Here is a 21,533-nt window from a genome sequence, read left to right on the forward strand (position 1 = left end):
CGAGCAAGCAGTTTTGGAGACAAGCTACAGCAAAGCTGGAGCAAAGCAGTTCCGAAGCACCTTCACTGGCGGAAAGAAGGAACTGAGGGTGGGGAGAGCATGCAGCGCCCCTTATACCGCACCATGGTGGCACCATTCCAGGGATCGCTAGGGGAGAAACTTCCGGCACCAGTGCACGTGGCGAGCACGCACACCTATTGTGGAATACTCATGAGCAATCACTCGAAGAAGAATAACTAATCCTATACTACTGTGCAGACACCAGGTGGTAGAAGTGGGGTAACAATACAGCTACAACATTTGCAAACAGAATCCAGAGCTGGCTGTTTAAGAACAATGGAAAATAAACAACTACTTTTACATTATATTACCTATTAAGAACTAGTTCATGAAGAACCACCTCACCTGGACTGAGGGAAGGGAGAACTAATAGCACTGGAAAAATGACTGACTAAGATGAAAAAAGACCATCTGTGAAACAAATTTAAGTTTTACAAAGATAAGATGGTGTACAGTCAACTTAGATATGAAGCTTTTATCAAGCTATATGTTGTAGTTACTTTTTCACCCTACTCTAAGCAATTCTGCCTCAGTGGCATCTTAAAAGTGTCTCAAAACACATGCTTCATGTACTGTGTAGGGGCTTCACTATTAATGAAAGATAAAGTGTTTCCTTATTGATTTTAAATTGTAATAGTTTCTTACTTTATAAGGTTTGTTACAGTGGTGCTATGATTTGACAATGTTTTCACAGAATCATAGATTATTAGGGTTGGAAGGGACCTCAGGAGATCATCTAGTCCAACCCCCTGCTCAAAGCAGGACCAATCCCCAAATCCCTAAATGGCCCCCTCAAGGACTGAACTCACAACTCTGGGTTTAGCAGGCCAATGCTCAAACCACTGAGCTATCCCTCCAACAGGAAAAAGAACATGAAGTACAAGTTTTGAGAAAGATCTTACACTATTACCGACTGTCCTGTACAATGTGTATCATCAATTGTACGTTACACTTCATTTTATGTTTCTGTATTTTTGACGTCAGAACTTTATGAATAAAAAGGATTTATAATACATCACTATATTTTAACTTTTCTGAGAGAGGGTTTTCAGTTTCTTGGACGATTAGATTAGTTATATCTCCTGCAAAAAGAAACACAAGCAGGAGCTAGTGAGGGAGATGCAATCCTAGTCTTCTCCTATTCAGGATTTTAGCCCGAAAGAGGCAGCAGGCTACAGAGAACCTAAAAATCTATACTGCAGCAAGAGATATTAGATTACTCTAATCTAATATCAAGCAGAACCTTGTGGCATATGCCATCTAACATACAACTTGTTTTCTGTAGTTTGACTGCATAGGCTCTAAGGCAGAGGTGGGCAAACTATGGCCTGAGGGCTGGATCCGGCCCGTCGGGGCTTTGGATCCGGCCCACGGAATTGCAACCTCTGTGGTGCCGCAGGCCCCACACTGCTCCCAGAAGCAACCTCGGCCCCTGGAGGAGAGGGGGCAGAGGCCTGCGTGTGCTGCCCTTGTCTGTAGGCACCATCCCCCGCAATTCCCTGCCAATGGGAGTGGAGAACTGTGGCCAATGGGAGCTTCAGGGGAGGTACCCACAGGCGAGTGAAGAGCACGGAGCCCTCTGTTCCCCCTCCCCCATGGGCTGCAGGGACATGGTGCTGGGCACTTCCAGGAGAGGAGCAGGGCCAGGGCAGGCAGTCAGAGAGCCTGCCCTGGCCCCGGTGCATGCCGCTGCTACCCAGGAGCCGCTCCAGGTAAGACAGTGGTGACTGAAAACCAGACAGTACCAAAAAAAGTATAAAGTTAGCTGGTATAAAGATAATTGCTTGGTGACTGTATTAACTCTTCAGCTGGTTTTCAAATTTAGTACACAGCAATGGATGAAAAAACTCAGGACTATCTCTAGTACTGTGATGTTTTACTTTCAATAATATATTCACTCATCAATAATGCATGTTCATATAATTGCTTTAAAAGGAACTACAAACAAGTCATTCAGAGAAATGAATGAATGTGCGTTTATCAAAATTTAACATATGACTTGAAAATGTAATCCATATTTGCAACAATTCTGCATACAAATCACAACCGTTAATCTTTCAAGACAGATTAATATTAAAGAGATAATCCATACCGTAACTTAAATCTCTTCACATACTGATTACAAATTAAAGTTCCATGAAAAACTGTTGCTTCTCTACTCAAGTCTTTTGACTTTTTTTTTTAATTGAGGAGAAAACCTAATTTTTCTTTATAAATCTATTTAATCTAATCTGGGAACCCAAACCCTGAAATGCCCTAATCGTAACATTGCATGGGGTCACTACACGGCAGAGTTCAACTTATTTCAGTGCTCTAAATTGTGAATTTTCACACTTCTAACAGGACTGAAACCAAGCTGCCCAAAGGAAAGATGGTGGCCCCTATGCTGTTACAAAGCAGAGAGGATGACTGAGCAGCAGATGAATGAAGACAGTGACCATCTTTGCTAAGGGCAGCCTGTGGTCTCCACCCCACTGGGAACAATCAGAGATGGAAGCCATTTTGAGAAGGGCATCTTAACTGTGGGGAGACTATGTTCCACTGAATTGGGAATAACAGCTATTTTGAAAGAGGACAATTCTTGGTGGAATTCTCTGTAGAAGAACATTAGCCTCTACTAAAGGAGAAACTTTCAGTTGTGAACAGAAGCAGCCACCAAAATAAACAAACTAATGAATAAGTATCTTTAACGCTAACAAAAACGTCTTCAAAAACAAGGTTTCAGGACATTTTGATTATATTGGAAGTCTGAAGAGTCTGTTTTTCCATTATTAAGATTACTAGAGACCAAAAAAAGTATTAAAGGACCCATTTTTAACACATTGATTTATAAATTATCTAAAATGAATTATGTGCTCAAAGTGTTGTAATTGTGGGGTACAGAACGAGGTTGAACTGTTGCAAAACTCCTTAGCCTTCACTATGGAACTAAACCGGATAGCTCCATAATTTTAAGGAGCATCAAAAACTTGGTATCTTATATCCCTTAACCCAGAACACTTATGCGCAGCTACTGTTCCTGAAGAGATGCAGTTTACTGGGTGTTGAGTCTCCCTGTGTGGACTCCCATCCAAGTTTGGATGCCTCTGTGGTTTTACTAAAAAGGGGACGTCTCTGTTAGAGAAGAATTGTACAATTTAATATTACCTTTTTATTTCTGAGGTAAGCTTTCTTGGCTGAAATGCGTCCACGCCTTGCTTCCAGCTGGCGGATTTTCTGTTGCAACTTCTGCAGCTCCTCTCTTTGTAAGTGTATAGATGTTGCCACATCTTCTTTTTCAAGCATGGCTTCCATACTTTCATAAGTATCGTAATATACCACTTCATCTCTCTTCTCTGTTTATAAAATGTCAGCAATAAAAGAAGTCAAATCAGTGTATGTGACTGAGATAAAACACTAAGTTGGTGGATTCTGTTTTTTTGTTTAACATTGAACCCTGCATTAGACAATGCGCAGGAAGAGCTGGTCTTGACAAAAACAACAGTTGAGAGCCAACGTGTTAAAGGGGCACAACCTTCTAAGGCTCTACAGCAGGGGTCAGCAACCTACGGCATGCGTGCCAATGGTGGCACACGAGCCGATTTTGCCTGGCACATGGCTGCCAGCTGGGGTCCCGGCCACCGGCCCCGCTCAGCCTGCTGCCAGCTGAGTAAACGGAATCCCAGCCCGGCAGGAAGCTGAGCGGGGCTGGTGACCGGGACCTGACCAGTGGCAGGCACGCCCCCCCAGCTTCCCTCTCACTGTGCTCGGGTTCTGCGGCTCCTGGGAGTGTGAGCTACCAGGGCACGGGGCCCTGAGCCTGCTCCGGGAGGGGCGGCAGTGGCGGCTCACACTCCCGGGAGCCGCAGAGCCCGAGCATGGCGAGGGAGGAGCCAGGGGGAGCACGGCGAGGGAGGAGCCAGGGGGAGCACGAGAACTGCCGCCCGCATGCATCTGCTGCAGGAGCCCCCCGGGGGGGACCGGGCCGCAGCCCGGGCAGTCACACCCCCCAGCTCTCTCCTCACCGCGCTTGGGCTCTGCGGCTCCCGGAAGTGTGAGCCGCTGGCACCGCTGCCCCTCCCACAGCTCCCCCACTTCCTGCTGCCTCAGCACTCCATGTGGAGGCAAAACTCCACGTGGAGCCAGCGTCTGACCGGCATGGGCATGGTAAGGGGAGTCCCTTGGGGCAGTCAGGGAGCAGGGGGAGGGTTGGATGGGTCAGAAGTTCTGAGGGTCCTGTCAGGGGGCAGGGAGTGGTTGGATGGGGTGTGGGAGACCCGGGGGTCTGTCTGGGGGTGGAGATGTAGATAAGGGTCAGGGCAATCAGGGGACAGGTAGGGGGTAGGGTTCTAGGGGGGCAGTTAGGGTGGGGGGGTCTCAGGAAGGGGCAGTCAGGGGACAAGGAGCAGGGAGGCTTAGGTAGGGGGTGGGGTTCTGGGGGGCAGTTAGGGGAAGGGGTCCCAGGAGGGGGCAGTCAGGGGACAAGGAGCGGGGGCGGGTTCTGATGGGGGCAGTCGGAGTGGGAAGTGGGAGGGAGTGGATGGGGGCGGGGCTAAAGCAGGGCTCTCCCCTCTTTTTTGATTGTTGAAATACGGTAACCCTAGGCGAAAGGGGAGCCGGGGGGACGGATGACACATGGGGGCTGGCGCCCGCATACATCCACTACAGCCTGCAGGAGCCCCCGGGGGGCACTGGGCTGCAGCCTGGGCAGAAGGGGTAGGGGGGCGTGGCTGCACCGTGCCGGCTCCTCCATGGCTGGGGCTTGCTGCTGCTGCAAGCGGGATACTGGCTCTCCGGTGCCTCCGGAAGGCGGCTCCTCCCTGCCGAGCTGCTGGAGCAGCCCAAGCCCGGCAAAGCCAGTGAGTGGACTTGGGGTGGGGACCACTGGGGTGGGGTGGGGAGGGCTCGCGGGGGGGAGGGGGGAGCTGTGCACCCTCCAGGGGAGATCAGGGGGCGGGGAGGGGGAACCTGGTCTGGGGAGCAGCCCCTGGGGTCTATAAAGGTTCGTTGGGATTTACCCCTCAATGAACCGATGTGCGGGGGGGGGAGGGAGCAAGGTGGAAGTTTCGCCTAGGGCACAAAATATCCTTGCCCTGGCCCTGCCGCAGGGGGTGCATGCACCCCAGGTTAAGAACCACTGCACTAAACTGATAAGATCTGCATTTTAATTTAATTTTAGATGAAGCTTCTTAAACATTTTAAAAAACTTATTTACTTTACATACAACAATAGTTTATAGACTTATAGAGAGAGACCTTCTAAAAATGTTAAAATGTATTACCGGCACTTGAAACCTTAAATTAGAGTGAATAAATGAAGACTCAGTACACCACTTCTGAAAGGTTGCCAACCCCTGCTCTACAGTTTAGCTAAAACATAAAAAGCTGCATCAATTATGTACCTCCTGTACCTTATTGGCTCACACACCAGTCTAAGAAAGAATAAATGTAAGCATGGATTTGGGAAGGAAACATAACCCCATGTCACCCCAGCACTACACCCCTGATAGTGTTTGAACTTAACTAACGTGAGGGGAGAGTTTATGCTGCATAGTCACCCCATGTGATCTCCACTGTAAAGTTCAAGCTATATAGCCACTTCCTAGGGTGTCTGTTGTGTGACTCTTCTTCAGATATCTCGTGTGTGTGTGTGTGTATACATATACACACTAGTCATTGAACCTAGCACTCATTTAGAAAAAAAAAATTCAACAAAAAAAAAAAAGTCAGCTATACATGTCACTGGACCACCTTATGAAAAATCAGCCTGCAAAATTTCATGTTTGAATCATCTAAAACTGTATTTTCTTAAGCAGCTATCAAAGAGAGAATCTGTGTGCAGTTTTCATTCTAAAATGAGGCAGAGTTGTAAAACAGGATTTTACAAATGAACTGACAGACTCAATTACTGGCTGGATAAAAATCAATGATTTAAAAAATAAATAAATAAATAAATGGTTGGTTGGTTTGTTTTTGGTAAAATGCTTTTTGAGGGGGAAAAAAACCTATCTAAAGATAGTTTTAATTAAGATACTTTATAGCTCAAAGATATCTCATCATGGAATAGGGATTATAAATTCGAAATCTATGGTATGAGACAATATATTCATGTAAAAGCAGCAAACAGTCTATTCGTGTAATGTTTAAGAAAAGTTTTGTAAATGAGTTCTAATAGTTCATGGATTAGAGACCCAATCTTATGGGTTCGAGGAGTTTCACAGAATCATAACAGAGCAGATGTTGCAGGCAAATTGCTGGATAAAGTGTATGAAAGAGAAACTGAGCAGTGTGCAAAAGGTCTAGAGGGTAAAATTGCTAACCTGAGTCTTGATGGGTGGAGCAATGTCCACAGTGATCCTGCTGTATGTGCTTGTGTGACAACAGAAGAAAGGAATGTCTCCTTTACAGAAACAATTGATACATCAGGAAATGCAGTAGAATACTTACAAGAAGTAGCAGTAAAAGCTATTAAAAAAATCAAATGTCTAGTATACAGTTTGGTCACAGACAATGCTGCAAATGTGTCCAAGATGAGAAGAAATTATTTAGAAGAGAGTCCCAAGCTAATAACATATGATTGCAGTGCTTATTTGATGACCTCCTAGCCAAAGACTTCAGTGTTCAAGAAATAAAGGCTAATATTGTTGAAATTGCAAAATACTTCTGTAACAACCACTTTGCAGTAGCTGCTCTGAAAAAAGTGGGAAGAACCAAGCTAACTCTCCCACAAGATGTGCGATGGAACTCAGTAGTGGACTGTTTTGAGCACTATATCAAGAACTGGCCTAATCTGATGACAGTTTGTGAACAAAATCGTGAAAAAATAGATGGCACTGTCACAGCCAAAGTTCTCAACATTGGGCTTAAGAGAAATGTTGAACACATGCTGAGTACCCTGAAGCCTATTTCTGTAGCCTTGAACAAAATGCAGGGAAATAGCTGTTTTATTGCTGATGCCGTTGAAATTTGGAAGGAACTGAGTGAGATCTTAAAGAGAGAAATATGCAATGATAGAGTTAAATTACAAGCATTAACAAAACAAATGGGACAAGCACTATCTCCAGCTCATTTTCTTGCAAATATTCTCAATACTGAATTCTCAGTACCAGGGTCAAACCTTAACTACTGAAGAAGAGTTGGCTATGACATGGACATCCAGCAATCATCCCTCCATAATGCCAACTATAATAAACTTCAGAGCTAAGGGTGAACCATTCAAAAAATATATGTTTGCTGATAATGTTTTAAAGAAAGTCACACCAGTGAACTGGTGGAAGTCACTGAAGCACTTGGATTCAAAGACTGTTGAAGTGATAATCTCACTTTTAACAGCAGTAATTTCTTCTGCCAGTGTAGAAAGAATATTTTCTTCCTTTGGACTAATTCATTCCAAAGTGAGAAATCATTTGGGACCTGAAAAAGTAGGAAAGCTTGTTATTTTTTTCTAGATTATGAACAAACAGGAAAATGAAGGTGAAGACGACTGAGTTACCTGCAGAAGCCAATATTTTAAGTTTCTCACGTTGACCTGGCTGACATAGTCAATTTCATTTTTTTTTTTAATATTTCATTTAACTATTTTAGTTAAAAACAATGTTAACAAAAACAAACCTTATTTTAAAAAACTTGAATGTTTAACTACATTCAAAAATTCATTTGCTTGTTTTGTTAAAATATTTATTAAATGTTTGCTGTTGAAGAAAAAAATCCAGAACACAGAACGTTGTTGTTTTAGTTAAATAAAACAATTTAAATGTCTGTCTGGTGATGTTCTCCTCCTAATACAGCACGGCAAGAAAATCCTCCAAATATTAATGATTAATCTGTTGATTTGGCGATAGTTCACTTCCCAATGACTTCAGAAATATCTGCTTCAATTACCTTTGGTAAATAAAATACCCAATCATTCATTTTCTGATATAGCTGTAAAACTAATCTGAAAAGTTTCAAAATAAATCACTTAAAAATGTATAGTGTGTCCTTTCTAAAAATGAAACCTACATCTATCTCTGAGTTGTGAAGAATGTGTATCAAGGTTATAACAACCAACAAGAATGCACTTTTATGTAGAAATCCATGATTAAATCGAGTCTTCCTGACTAGTGATTTAAATCATGATTTAAATCAAATCCACTCTGCTCAATTATATCTTTAACAAGCACTTCAATGCTAAAACTGGGACATGCAAGAGTTTTCTTTAAAATATTTGTACATTTGCAGGTCCCCTTTCAATTCTATTGTGTCTTTCATTAGAAAAACACAAACTATTCTTTTTGGCCTTTAAAACATGTCTGTGAGGTTGGTAAGTACTGAACCTCTCTTATAACCTGGAACATGAAAAATATGCAAATTAAAATAATTCCTTTTCTGTTTAGTCCCACAACATTCGGACTTGCCAGATAAATTAAAATACTAAACTAGCAGCCAACTCTCACATTATCTGTTGATGACATTCCATCCACCACAAATCCCTCAGCAGAGAGGAAGCTGGCCTGTTTGGGTATGTTGCCCCTTTAAAAGCCTTAATTTACAGAATGTGAATTCAAGTACAGATCTTCTGTTGGTAACTCTAGAGGCCATCATCATGGGATTCCCTGTTTACTGTCTCAATAGCTACCAGAGCAACTGTGTTCCATTTACTGTCTCAATAGCTACCAGAGCAACTGTGTTCCATTTACAAGTAAAACAATGTTTTTTCCCTCCCTAACTACCAACCTGGACATTCAAGCTACGATTTTGAAGTAAAGTTGTGTTTTTTCTGGCTTTAGCATTATCAAAAGAAGATTCTCAGCCAGAATTTAGTCAATTCTGCTGATGCCTTCTCATGGCACTACAGAGTGAATGTAGCTACCAGGAGTAAAAAGTAGTTCCAGTTTACAATGGTTACTAAAATGTACATAGTACAGATCTGTTTCATAAAAAAAAAAAAGCTACTTTTCTGACCATAACTGTACTTTAAAGGAAGTAGGATTGATGATCCAATAAACAGCACTTTTGTCTCTGAGTCAGTAGTAATTCGTGTGTGTTAGAGGCCACTGTACTTTGAGAGATGCCATGTTTCAGAGGAGATGCAGGATCCTATGGTATTTTTTACAAAAGTAACTGCACTAGTTCTGCTGGATTAATTCCAAATAGGTAGTTTCATTCTGCCTAACTAAAACTCCCCCATAAATTTCAACTGGACCAGTATTCTTTCAGTATTCGGTCCTAACTTGTATGTAGTATTGCTGTACATTATTTTAAAATGCTAACTCCTAACATAGACTGTTGCATTCAATAAAGTCTGTCAAACCCTTTAAGCTTTTTTGGATAAAGGCTTAATATAAAAGTGTAATATTGTGAAATAAGAATATTTTTAAAACTTAAGCAGTGAGCTCTGAAGAATTTTTCTGATTCAGTAATCATCTGAAAGTTTGCTTAAGTGTACCATGACCAAAACAGTGATGCATACTACTTTTACAGCAGGTCCACTGTTCTTTTGGTAGAAAAGTTGGTAATAGTGGAATAATCTCAATACCCAAACTGAATTTAAGTACTGGTGACAATGTACCTCAACTCAGAGGTCCTTCAAATTACTCAGTGAACCTTCCAGAAGTAAAAGTCAACATAACATTATAGTTTTGCTAATATTAATTTAAAGAAAATTGATTTAACTACTTCTTCCTCCTTTGTCTCTCTTACTAGATAGGTTCCCTTCTGGCTGCATGAAAGTAAACTGTGCAGTGACATCAGGATCAAAACTAGAATCATATCCTAAAGCAGTCTGTGAACAAAGAGCTATCTATTGAGCACTTATGGCCTGCAGAGAGCTGGCTAGGCTGACTGCTAAATTTTATTAAAAGACAGCTAAAAATGTATTATGCTCTCTTTCTCTATGGGCTCAATTACAGTAATTGCCATGAGGATGCTATAGATCACACATGTGAGAAGAGACAGTCCACACTACTGTAAATGGGGGAAAAGGTGCCATGAGGTGCTGTCTCCCAAGATGTAACTCACAATATGAGCACATTTGAAAATTTCTGCTCTAGAGTGACTTTTCTGATGAACACTTCGTCCACAAGTCCTTTAGCACTGAGCCAGCATAGACAGCTAACATTTGAGTAAAAGTATAAGCATAAGAAAACCCAGGAAACCAGGCTGGACACAAACACACTAAATTTCCCTGAACCATGTCTATGAGTTGGTTTTAAATTATTTGTGAGCTAGATCAGGTCTAGGGGCCACAGCTTGCGTGTCCCTGATCTAAACTCTGTTACACGGGCAACATAAATGTATCAAAAGCTCAGCTAGAGGATTCTGATTTGCATGACGCCTCCTTGACAGCCACTTGCTACACTTAAAAGCAGCAAAGAGTCCTGTGGCACCTTATAGACTAACAGACGTATTGAAGCATGAGCTTTCGTGGGTGAATACCCACTTCGTCGGATGTCTAAAAGGTGCCACAGGACTCTTTGCTACTTTTACAGATCCAGACTAACACAGCTACCCCTCTGATACTTGCTACATTTAAACATTTATTTCAGAAATTTTGAGAGCAACAACTCCTGTAAGTTAGCCAAACCTGCAGTACACAAGACTATTTAGAAAATAATTCCTTCCTTTCTATCCCTAATTTTTCCAAATATTGCATAAGACGTTAGGTATGTGATTCCAACTGAAGGTAAGGAGACAAAGCAATACATAATTTGGGAATTGGTCCTGCTTTGAGCAGGGGGTTGACTAGATGACCTCCTGAGGTCCCTTCCAACCCTGATATTCTATGATTCTATGATAAAGATTTAAAAATTTACCTCCTTCTCACGGATGCAGATTTTAACTTATTTTAATTGTACTTACGTTCAAAGTCCTAAATCTTTACTTATTTAGAGAATGCTAAAATTGCTGATTCTAAGTTTTACAGTTCTAGTAGTAGTACTGTCTTAGATAACAAAGATTATGCACATAAAATGTGTACTGCACCTGACACTAGTCTTTTGATGCTTTCAAGTTGTGCTGTCAGCAGCAGCTCTTCATACTTCAAAATCTCAAACTGCACTTCATACAACTGAAGCTGTAGATCATAATAATCAGCTTCCAACTGGTCCAAATGGGCTATGGCTTCTGTACCACCTTGCAAACTCTGCATCTGAATGGAGGGAAGAAAAAAAAAGAAAAGTGAATAATACATGTCTACAGGATCCTAGTAAAACCAAGACCTAGATATTCATTTTTATGTTAAAAAAATTGAAACATGCAAAAAGTGGTTTTAATAGAGACAGTTCAGGTTATTGTAAATATGGATAAACTCAATACTGTCAATGCTGTAGAAGTTTTGACTACTCTCACTTCAGATGTAATAGTCAACGTATTTTCAGTATAGCACTAGGAGGTCTGTAACACCAGGTTACAGTTTATGACTGCCCATTCTTTCAGGATGAAGAGAGTGAGGTACACCCCCAACTTCCTGTTTCTTCTGTTTCTGTATGTATTTCATGTTTTTTGTTTGTTTCTTTGTTTTTGTAGATAGAGCAATAGGGGTCTAATGTAACCATTTGGTACTGTTAGCTTAGATGCATAAATGTTTTAAAATTGTTAGAGACTGTTATACCAACAAAACCTAGAAAACTGAAGTTAAGATTGACAACCTAGGTCACGATGAACTAAAAAAAATGACTAGATGTATCTCTCTTTCTCACTGGGACAACAACCGAGGAATCTTCCAGCAAATAAAATATAAATACTTTACTCTATGTTTTCCATTCTCACACACTATGTGGCTAACCTTCCTAGATGCAGACATAAAGCAGCATACCTGCCTAACACACAGGCTTTTGTGCCATTTCTCAGGCCTCCCTTCAAAATCTCAGGATATCCAGTGCTGCAGCAATGAACAGAAGAGAACATTAGATCCTTTTTAGTCAGAGAGAAAAGTTGATAGTTCTTGAGCCTCATTGCTTTGGGAGTAAAATAAGAGAATAAAGAATTTTCCAGGTTTAAAACAATTATGTCAATTTTTCTGGTCATATGTCAGAAAGGAACACGTAAGACAAGGTTTCAGGAAACAGCCAAAATGAAAATTCCAAGCTTTTCCATTTCCCACAGTAGGCAAGTATGCATAGCAGCCAGATCCTGTTTGGCTGGAGAGTGGGGATTGGAGTGCAGAACTGCACAGTCAGCTGATATTGAAAGGAATCTCTCATCCATTGCTGCATTTTATAGAAGAATCTAGCTTTGGATTTCTCTGGTTCTCCTTCCCACCTACCAGTCACTGCCAAAGCCAAACCTAAGTTCCTAATAAATGAGTCCCTGTCAGCAGGAGCGGCGCCAGGCTTTTTGGCGCCCTAGGCGCAGGGCCGGCTCTACCCGGTCCTGCAGGTCCGGTGGACCTGCCGCAGGCGTTCCTGCGGAGGGTCCGCTGGTCCCAGGGCTCCGGTGGACCTGCCGCAGGCGTGCCTGCGGATGCTCCACCGGAGCCGTGGGACCAGTGGACCCTCCGCAGGCACGCCTGCGTGAGGTCCACCGGAGCTGCCTGCCGCCCTCCTGGCAAAATGCCGCCCCCCCCAAATCCTGGCGCCCTAGGTGACTGCCTAGGTCGCCTAAATGGAAGCGCCGGCCCTGCCTGCCAGCTTCTATGGAGTCTGGATCCCCTCCTAGCTGAGGCAGGAGAGAAAGACATTTTGGCTTCAGTTGGACACATTTTTCTAGTCTGCCCATCCTCTTTTCCTGAGGAAAGAGGATCCAGCTTCTATATTATAAATCCTCAACCAGGAAGTGGGGCCATCTAATGAGAAAATGTAAAACAAAAGTAAAAGTTTTTTGTTTTTTTTTTTAATTAAAAAGAACAAAATTTTACTTGCCAGTAGATTTAAGTTATGGTCATGTCCTCAAGGATTAAAACTTCACTGTAATGAATAGTCAACCATAAATTGGCTTCCTAGTTTTTATTGATTTGAAATGATCTTTAAAAAGAGTTTTCTGAATTAATCTAGAAAAGCATGTTTCCACACAAGATTGAAGCATGGAGTGGGCAAACATGGACTGGCACGCTGTCCAAAAAGGCATTCCTGTTTCCAAGTCATTGGCAACTTAGAAGAAAATGATCATAAACACTTAAGGATCCATATTCTAACAGATAAAGCAGAAGATGGGGTAGTAGTTGGTGTTTGCTATAGACCACCAGATCACACTACAGCAGTGTTTCCCAACCTTTTCTAGTCTAAGGTACACTTTAATAAAATGTGTGTGGGGCATGCTAAAATTATTAAAAGAAAACTTACTTTTAATGAGAAATTTGAGCTTGCCTTGATGCACAGAGTCATTGAATCCTGGCAGGAAATGTGAACAATGCAACTTGGAGCTCTTGCTCCACCAATCTCAGACGCTCTCTTTGTTTTTGATGCAAGGCGGGCTTAAAAAACTTACACTGGTACGTTGTTGAAAACAGGAACAGAATGGAGATAGTACAGTGTGACATTACTGGGTATTGATCTGCCACCATCAACCAGAATGGGTCCAAAGACATGTCACCATACTTTAAAGCACAGTCCATCCTTAATTTGGCAAGTTGCTCGAGCCATTTTTGTAAGATTCTTAGCACTTCCCACTGCAAAGGAACTCCAAGGATCCAGTCAAAATCTTTTGTATAGGCTGAAGAAAAATATGACCTGAATTTTTCTTCCAGATCTTTCAGATGTTCAGAAATTACATTGACCAAAATACTCCCAGTAGGATCTGCCATGTTTGGGGGGGGGGGGGGGACATTTCTACTGTGACTTCTGCTACTTTTTCCACCAGAGGGCTAACTTAGATCTAAACCAGGGGTCGGCAACCTTTCAGAAGTGGTGTGCTGAGTCTTCATTTATTCACTCTAATTTAAGGTTTCGCGTGCCAGTAATACATTTTAACGTTTTTAGAAGGTCTCTTTCTATGAGTCTGTAATATATAACTAAACTATTGTTGTATGCAAAGTAAATAAGGTTTTAAAATGTTTAAGAAGCTTCATTTAAAATTAAATTATAATGCTGAGCCCCCCAAACTGGTGGCCAGGACCCGGGCAGTGTGAGTGCCACTGAGAATCAGCTCGCGTGCCGCCTTTGTGCCATAGGTTGCCTACCCCTGATCTAAACCCATGCAGTTTATCCATGCAGGAGAGAAGAAGATTCTCATTTCTACCTTGCATTTTCCTCCTCACGTGGTGTTGGAATACATAAGCCAAATAAGCAAGTTTTGCACACCATGCCACATCAGAGATCAAGTCTGTATATGTGGATTCCTCCAAAGTTACGAACAGTTTTAATCCGTCTCTCAGCTCATACAAATGAGCGAGAACTTTTCCATGGGAAAACCAGTGGATTTCTGTGTACAAAAGTAAACTCTGGTTTTCTGCTCATCTGCATCTCATCGCTACAACCTTTACAGACCTTTAAGGAATCTGATCATTATACCATTATAAAAAAAGACTGGTTATCCATACAAAGGTGGAAAGCTGATACTGCTGCCAGATGAACCTTGGCAGAGGAAACTGCTAAGCCTTGATGTTTTAGGTGCAACAGACAGTCAAGGATATGTTGGATGGACGAATGCATCAATAAGATGCTGATTTGACAAGCCCAGATAGAGAACCACTTCCATTTTGACAAGGAGGCGTCCTGTTGGAGGGGTTTCTACTTCTTAGTAAGACCTGGCAAACTTGCTCCGAGCAAGACTGTTCTCTGGAATTTAGCAATGGAGCTTCTAGGCCATTAGGTGAAGGGATTGCAGGTTCAGGTGGAGTAGTCGACCACAATCTTGGGAGATCAGATCCAGGTGCAATGGGAATGAGATTGGAGATGTCACTGGGAAGTCAAGTAGAGTGGAGGAACCAGTGCTGGGGCTATTAATATAAACCAGGCATGATCCTGCTTGATCTTTAATAGCACTCTGTAGGTGTGGGATCAGGAGGAAAGCATCACTTTTCTGTCCAGGATAGCAGGAAGGTATCTGTGATTGAGCCTGGACTGTGGCCTTGCAGGGAGCAGAAAGTGGTTTGCAAATAGATCGATCTGGGGAGTCACCCACTGCTGGAAAATTAATCTTGCCACATCCAGGCAAAAAGACTATTTGTGGTGACTAGAAAATGACCTGCTCAGGTGGTCTGCTAGCTCATTCTGCAGCTGTGGACTGCACCCTTAGCAAGTTTGCAGATGACACTAAACTGGGAGGAGTGGTTGATACGCTGGAGGGTAGGGCTAGGATACAGAGGGACCTAGACAAATTAGAGGATTGGGCCAAAAGAAATATGATGAGGTTCAACAAGGACAAGTGCAGAGTCCTGCACTTAGGACGGAAGAATCCCATGCACTGCTACAGACTAGGGACCGAATGGCTGGGCAGCAGTTCTGCAGAAAAGGACCTAGGGGTTACGGTGGATGAAAAGCTGAATATGAGTCAACAGTGTGCCCTTGTTGCCAAGAAGGCTAATGGCATTTTGGGTTGTATAAGTAGGGGCATTTCCAGCAGATCAAGGGATGTGATCATTCCCCTCTACTCAGCACTGGTGAGGCCTCATTTGGAGTACTGTGTCCAGTTTTGGGCCCCACACTACAAGAAGGATGTGGATAAACTGGAGAGAGTCCAGCGGAGGGCAACAAAAATGATTAGGGGGCTGGAGCACATGACTTATGAGGAGAAGCTGAGGGAACTGAGATTGTTTAGTCTGCAGAAGAGAAGAATGAGGAGGGATTTGATACCCAAAAGGGGGTTCCAAAGAGGATGGATCTAGACTGTTCTCAGTGGTAGAAGATGACAGAACAAGGAGTAATGGTCTCAAGTTGCAGAGGGGGAGGTTTAGGTTGGATATTAGGAAAAACTTTTTCACTAGTAGGGTGGTGAGGAACTGGAATGGGTTACCTAGGGAGGTAGTGGAATCTCCTTCCTTAGAGGTTTTTAAGGTCAGGCTTGACAAAGCCCTGGCTGGGATGATTTAGTTGGGTTTGGTCCTGCTTTGAGCAGGGGGTTGGACTAGATGACCTCCTGAAGTCCCTTCCAACCCTGAGATTCTATGATTCTATGATTCTAAGAGGCCTTGAGGATGATTGAATGGACTAAGCAAAAATCCCTACAGGTGAACTGCTTCAATGAAGGAGGGATGAGTGAGCTCCTCCCTGCCTATTGAGGTAAAACATAGCTGTGACGTTGTCTGTTAGAACAAATGGCTTTTCCCCCCCTTGAGGTCTATCACTAGAGACTGAATAGATTGGAATTCAGACCCTGGGAGAAATGCTCTGGCCTGGGAAGAGACAAACACAACCCCTAAAAACTCTATCCTCTTTGTACTGGGCAAAGGGTATGTGATGTTGCACTCCATATAATTTTAGGGAAATATGCTAATGAGTGTGTCACATTATTGATTTGAACTGGGACCATATAGAACATGGTTGCAACCAAAGTCCTGTAGTGGCACCAAATCTTGTATAAAGGGGGTCAAATGAGGTGTCTAAGACAAGGTTATGGTTTGCTGGTTATGATTATGCTGTCTATATGTCTGTATCAATTTTGTAGTTGAAGTTATGAATATTGGCTCTATACTGTCTGTATTTCAAACTTATGCTATGCTTCTGGGAAACATCCCAGATAAGTTGGTGTTAGCTCTGCCTAGCCTGCTTGATGGCCCATTAAGGATCATCAGCTATACAACTGACCCATTGAGAGAAGGCAGATACACCTTAAAGCTCAGCAAAGTATGCAGGAACTTGCCCATGTAACTCCAGACTCCATTTTGCTGTAATTTTCCACAGTAATAACTAAGAAGTGTTCTTACACCTGGAAAAGACTATAAAAGGCTGATGCCTCATCTCCATCTTGTCTTCAATCCTGTTTCTTACCTTTGGAGGGACTTTGCTACAAACTGAAGCTCTGAACAAAGGACTGTTGACCCATCTTGTGTGACTTGTGGCTAGCCAGTGGGGTGAGACCAAAGTCCTCTTTGTCTGGCTGGTTTGGTTTGCCTTAGAGGTGGAAAAACCCCAGCCTTGGGCTGTAACTGCCTTGTTTTAAACAATTTGTCCTGAATTGGCACTCTCAGTTGGGTCCCACCAGAACCAGCATCATTACAGAGTGTGAATATAATGTAACTGGGTTAACTGTGCTCCAGTAATAAGACCCGTGGCTTTCTCTAACTGTCCTAATTTCTCTTCATGTTCTTGGCTTTTATAAATATTTCAAATTGCATCTGCACTATTGGCAACATCCCATAGGTGTTTGGTCAAGTCCCTTTGCGGTGCTAACCTAAGGGCAGCCCCTCATGAACAATTGGGATATGTAGAGGTGATTTGGAAATTAGATAAGGGCAGTGTGAATGTTATGTTCCTAGAGTAGTATTAATCACAATCCATCGAAATCCTAACACATCTCTCTTTCGAAGCCAATTAGGGAGGGCAGTCCATTCTGATGGTACTTGTCCATAAGCACAGAGCCCAGCCCCTGGAAAAACCCCACCCCACCATTTAACTCCACATTCCCAAGAACAGTCCCCACAAGTCTCTCTCTGCCACTTTACAATACTGCATCTTTTTCACCAAGGTCAATTTTTAATGTCTTTTGTAGTCAGGAATTCCTGGACCTTGGGGGTTTCAGCAGCATGAGTGTTCCTTCTTCTTTCCTGGAACAGTCATGGTTTAGCATTATGCAGGGGAGAGGTTAGTAGCACATCACCCTGTAATGGTTTGGTTCGTCTAGCAAAGTCCAAATGCATCACAGTGGACAAGAGAGAGGTTACTAGCACTTCACCTTGTCCTTTTCTTCTGCTGTCACCTCAAAAAAGATATACTGGAAGAGGCTAGGACTCCTTATCTTGGAAAAGAGGGGACTAAGGGGGGATATGACAGAGGTATATAAAATCATGAGTGATGTGGAGAAAGTGAATAAGGAAAAGTTATTTACTTATTCCCATAATACAAGAACTAGGGGTCACCAAATGAAATTAATAGGCAGCAGGTTTAAAACAAATAAAAGGAAGTTCTTCTTCACGCAGCGCACAGTCAACTTGTGGAACTTCTTACCTGAGGAGGTTGTGAAGGCTAGGACTATAACAGCGTTTAAAAGAGAACTGGATAAATTCATGGTGGTTAAGTCCATAAATGGCTACTAGCCAGGATGGGTAAGGAATGGTGTCCCTAGCCTCTGTTTGTCAGAGCATGGAGATGGATGGCAGGAGAGAGATCACTTGATCATTGCCTGTTAGGTTCACTCCCTCTGGGGCACCTGGCATTGGCCACTGTCAGTAGACAGATACTGGGCTAGATGGACCTTTGGTCTGACCCGGTACGGCCGTTCTTATGGTGAGTTACATGTTGTTTCTGCCCTTAGTTCAATGACCTAGAAACTGCTACCACCAATGGTGCTAAACAACACTGGGGCTGGGAAGGAATTGCAGTGGGATCTGGCATGTTCAGAGGTTCAAGATTTCCTGAATGACCAGCTAATGGCCATTTGGAGTGATCTTGAGCATCAGGCTTGGCCCACTGTCCTTACAGATACTTCAGGAGTATCATCTGATCTATGGCCTGGAGACATACTTGGAGATTTTCTGGGTGGAAGTGCAGACGTTTGCAGTGCTCCTTCCAAGCATACGGACCGAGTGGAGGGATGTGGGCTCCCACATACCGAACCCTGCCAGGTCCATAGGGAGGATGCATGTAGGATTGAATAACTCACCGAGACATTTGGGAAGTTAAACTACCTGGTATGCCTAATTGCTTTTTATTGCAGGAGCACTGACTAACACCCGATATTTGGATAGGAATAGGGAATAAATGGACACACTGGCCGTTGGAACCCCCACAGCTTCAGTGTGTACAAAAACTGAAGCCAGGGGAAGTTGTCACTGTTCATGACTGTGTTTGTTGGGAGGGTAGGGGACAAGGAACTACCCTGACAGGACACCTACTTTTCTAAGCTAATAACAGCCGTATGTTAAGACCACCACTTTGCAAAGCGTACATTTTAATCTCATCACTGCTGCAGGCAATAATATCATTTACTGGCCTGCAAACAGGATTGTAGAATCAGCCCTTAAGATTTCAAATATCCTTCAGTTGGACTGCCTTAGTGCTTGACTGATTTCACAATTTGCTTTCACTCCTACCAGAGGTTCAGAAAATCTCTGAACTGCAAGGGACAATTCAGGTGCTCAAAAATATATATCAAATTGAAAAGCATGCTTTCCAGACTAAAGGTGTCTACTTTATGTATTAAGTATGATGTAATGTGTTCTGTGACTAAGGCTATACAACAACCCCATCATGCAATTACAATGGGAATGTTAATGCTCTTAGTGTTTTTAATGTTTCTGTTTCGCTTGGGATCATGTTATTGTTGTTGTAAATGATGTAATAATAATAATAAATAATAAAATAACAACAACAACAGCAGCACCTTCCATGTTCATACTGACCATGCGTTGTTATCTTCAACCAGAACCCCAAAGGCTGAGCCATTTGATTTGGAATTAAAAATGCAAACTTTAATAAAAAATAAAGGTTTTTAGGTTAATGGTTGTGCTAAAAGCACAAAAGGGGGGGGATTGTAAGGGGAAATTGAGTAGGCCCAAACTTTAACCAAGATAACTTTGATTAAAATAACTGTGTACAAGGGGCAGGAGGAGAGAGAGGATGAAAAATGCCAGTCTTGGGGCTGGTCTACACTAAGGGGAAAAATCGATATAAGATACGCAACTTCAGCTACGTGAATAACGTAGCTGAAGTCGAAGTATCTTATATCGATAACTTACCCGTCCTCACGGCGCGGGATCGATCTCCGGGGCTCTCCATATCGACGCCGCCACCGCCGTTCGCGGCGGTGGAGTTCCGGAATCGATATAAGCGCGTTCGGGGATCGATATATCGCGTCTAGATGAGACGCGATATATCGATCCCTGAAAAATCGATCGCTACCCGAGTGTAGACGTAGCCTTGCAAAATGTAACTGTAATCGCTAGTAGCCTTAACCGCAAAAGTACAACCTGATAATAAATAGAAAAGTGTGTTGCTTTTATATTCCTAATAAGAGCTGTTTTTCTGTTTTAAAGGATATTACGAATGAAAAGTGTGTTTGACTAAACGTGATTTTAAGCTATACAAGCTTCTGTGTTCCTTTGTTAAACAAATCGGCTAGGCTGGCTGTGTCTCCCTGCATACTTGTAATAAAAGAGCCTCAGGGTAGGTCTATACTCACCGTCCGGGTCGACGCGGTGAATTCGACTTCTCGGAGTTCGAACTATCGCGTCTAACCAAGACGCGATAGTTCGAACTCCCCGCGCGCTCCGGTCGACTCCGGAACTCCACCACCGCGAACGGCGGTGGCGGAGTCGACCTTGGAGCTGCGGAGTTCGACCCTGCCGCATCTGGACGGGTAAGTCAGTCGAACTAGGGTACTTCGAGTTCAGCTACGCTATTCGCGTAGCTGAACTTGCGTACCCTAGTTCGACCCCCTCCCCCTTAGTGTAGACCAGGCCTCAGGCTGTTCTGATCCAAACACAATGTGTGGTAATTTTTCCACCTCAGCAACTTACTTTGTTCTGTCTGTTATTACTTGGAACCACTTAAATCCTCCTGTTTATACTTAATAAAATCACTTTTAGCTTATTAATTAACCCAGAGTAAGTAATTAATACCTGACGGAGCAAACAGCTGTGCATATCTATCAGTGTTATAGAGGGCAGATTGTATAAAGCTTATACAGAGTAAACTCAAACTGAGTAAAACTGATTTGAGGTTTGGATCCCATTGGAAGCTGGGTGTCTGGGTGCTAAAGACAGGAACACTTGCTAAGCCATTTTCAGTTAAATCTGCAGCTCTGGGGGCATGGGTCAGACCCTGGATCTGTATTGTAGCAGATTAGCATATCTGGCTCAACAAGACAGGGATCTGAAGTCCCAAGCTGGCAGGGAAAACGATTTAAACATGTGCAACCACTTGAAGAATCAATAATCTGGAGGATGACATGGACTGCACACTCAGCAAGTTTGCAGATTACACTAAACTGGGAGGAGTGGTAGATACGCTGGAGGGTAGGGGTTGGATACAGAGGGACCTAGACAAATTAGAGGATTGGGCCAAAAGAAATATGATGAGGTTCAACAAGGACAAGTGCAGAGTCCTGCACTTAGGACGGAAGATTCCCATGCACTGCTACAGACTAGGGACCAAATGGCTAGGCAGCAGTTCTGCAGAAAAGGACCTAGGGGTTACAGTAGCGAGAAGCTGGATATGAGTCAACAGTGTGCCCTTGTTGCCAAGAAGGCTAAAGGCATTTTGGGCTCTATAAATAGAGGCATTGCCAGCAGATCGAGGGACGTGATCATTCCTCTCTATTCGACATTGGTGAGGCCTCATCTAGAGTACTGTGTCCAGTTTTGGGCCCCACACTACAAGAAGGATGTGGAAAAATTGGAAAGAGTCCAGCGGAGGACAACAAAAATGATTAGGGGGCTGGAACACATGACTTATGAGGAGAGACTGAGGGAACTGGGATTGT

At 43.0% G+C, this 21,533-nt stretch overlaps 1 protein-coding gene across 3 annotated transcripts in view; it reads right to left on the reverse strand.

Moving 5' to 3' along the window:
* Positions 1–21,533, reverse strand: part of JMY (junction mediating and regulatory protein, p53 cofactor) — a 132,665-nt gene that overhangs the window by 50,111 nt on the left and 61,021 nt on the right. For all 3 annotated transcript variants that reach the window (XM_045020755.1, XM_045020756.1, XR_006580346.1), the window contains 2 exons: positions 11,001–11,166; positions 3,208–3,395 (listed from right to left, as the gene is read on the reverse strand). In XM_045020755.1, the coding sequence (XP_044876690.1) occupies positions 3,208–3,395; positions 11,001–11,166 (354 nt within the window). The remainder of the gene's footprint in view (positions 1–3,207; positions 3,396–11,000; positions 11,167–21,533) is intronic.

Source organism: Mauremys mutica, chromosome 6 (assembly GCF_020497125.1).
Source record: "Mauremys mutica isolate MM-2020 ecotype Southern chromosome 6, ASM2049712v1, whole genome shotgun sequence".
NCBI lineage: Eukaryota > Metazoa > Chordata > Testudines > Geoemydidae > Mauremys > Mauremys mutica.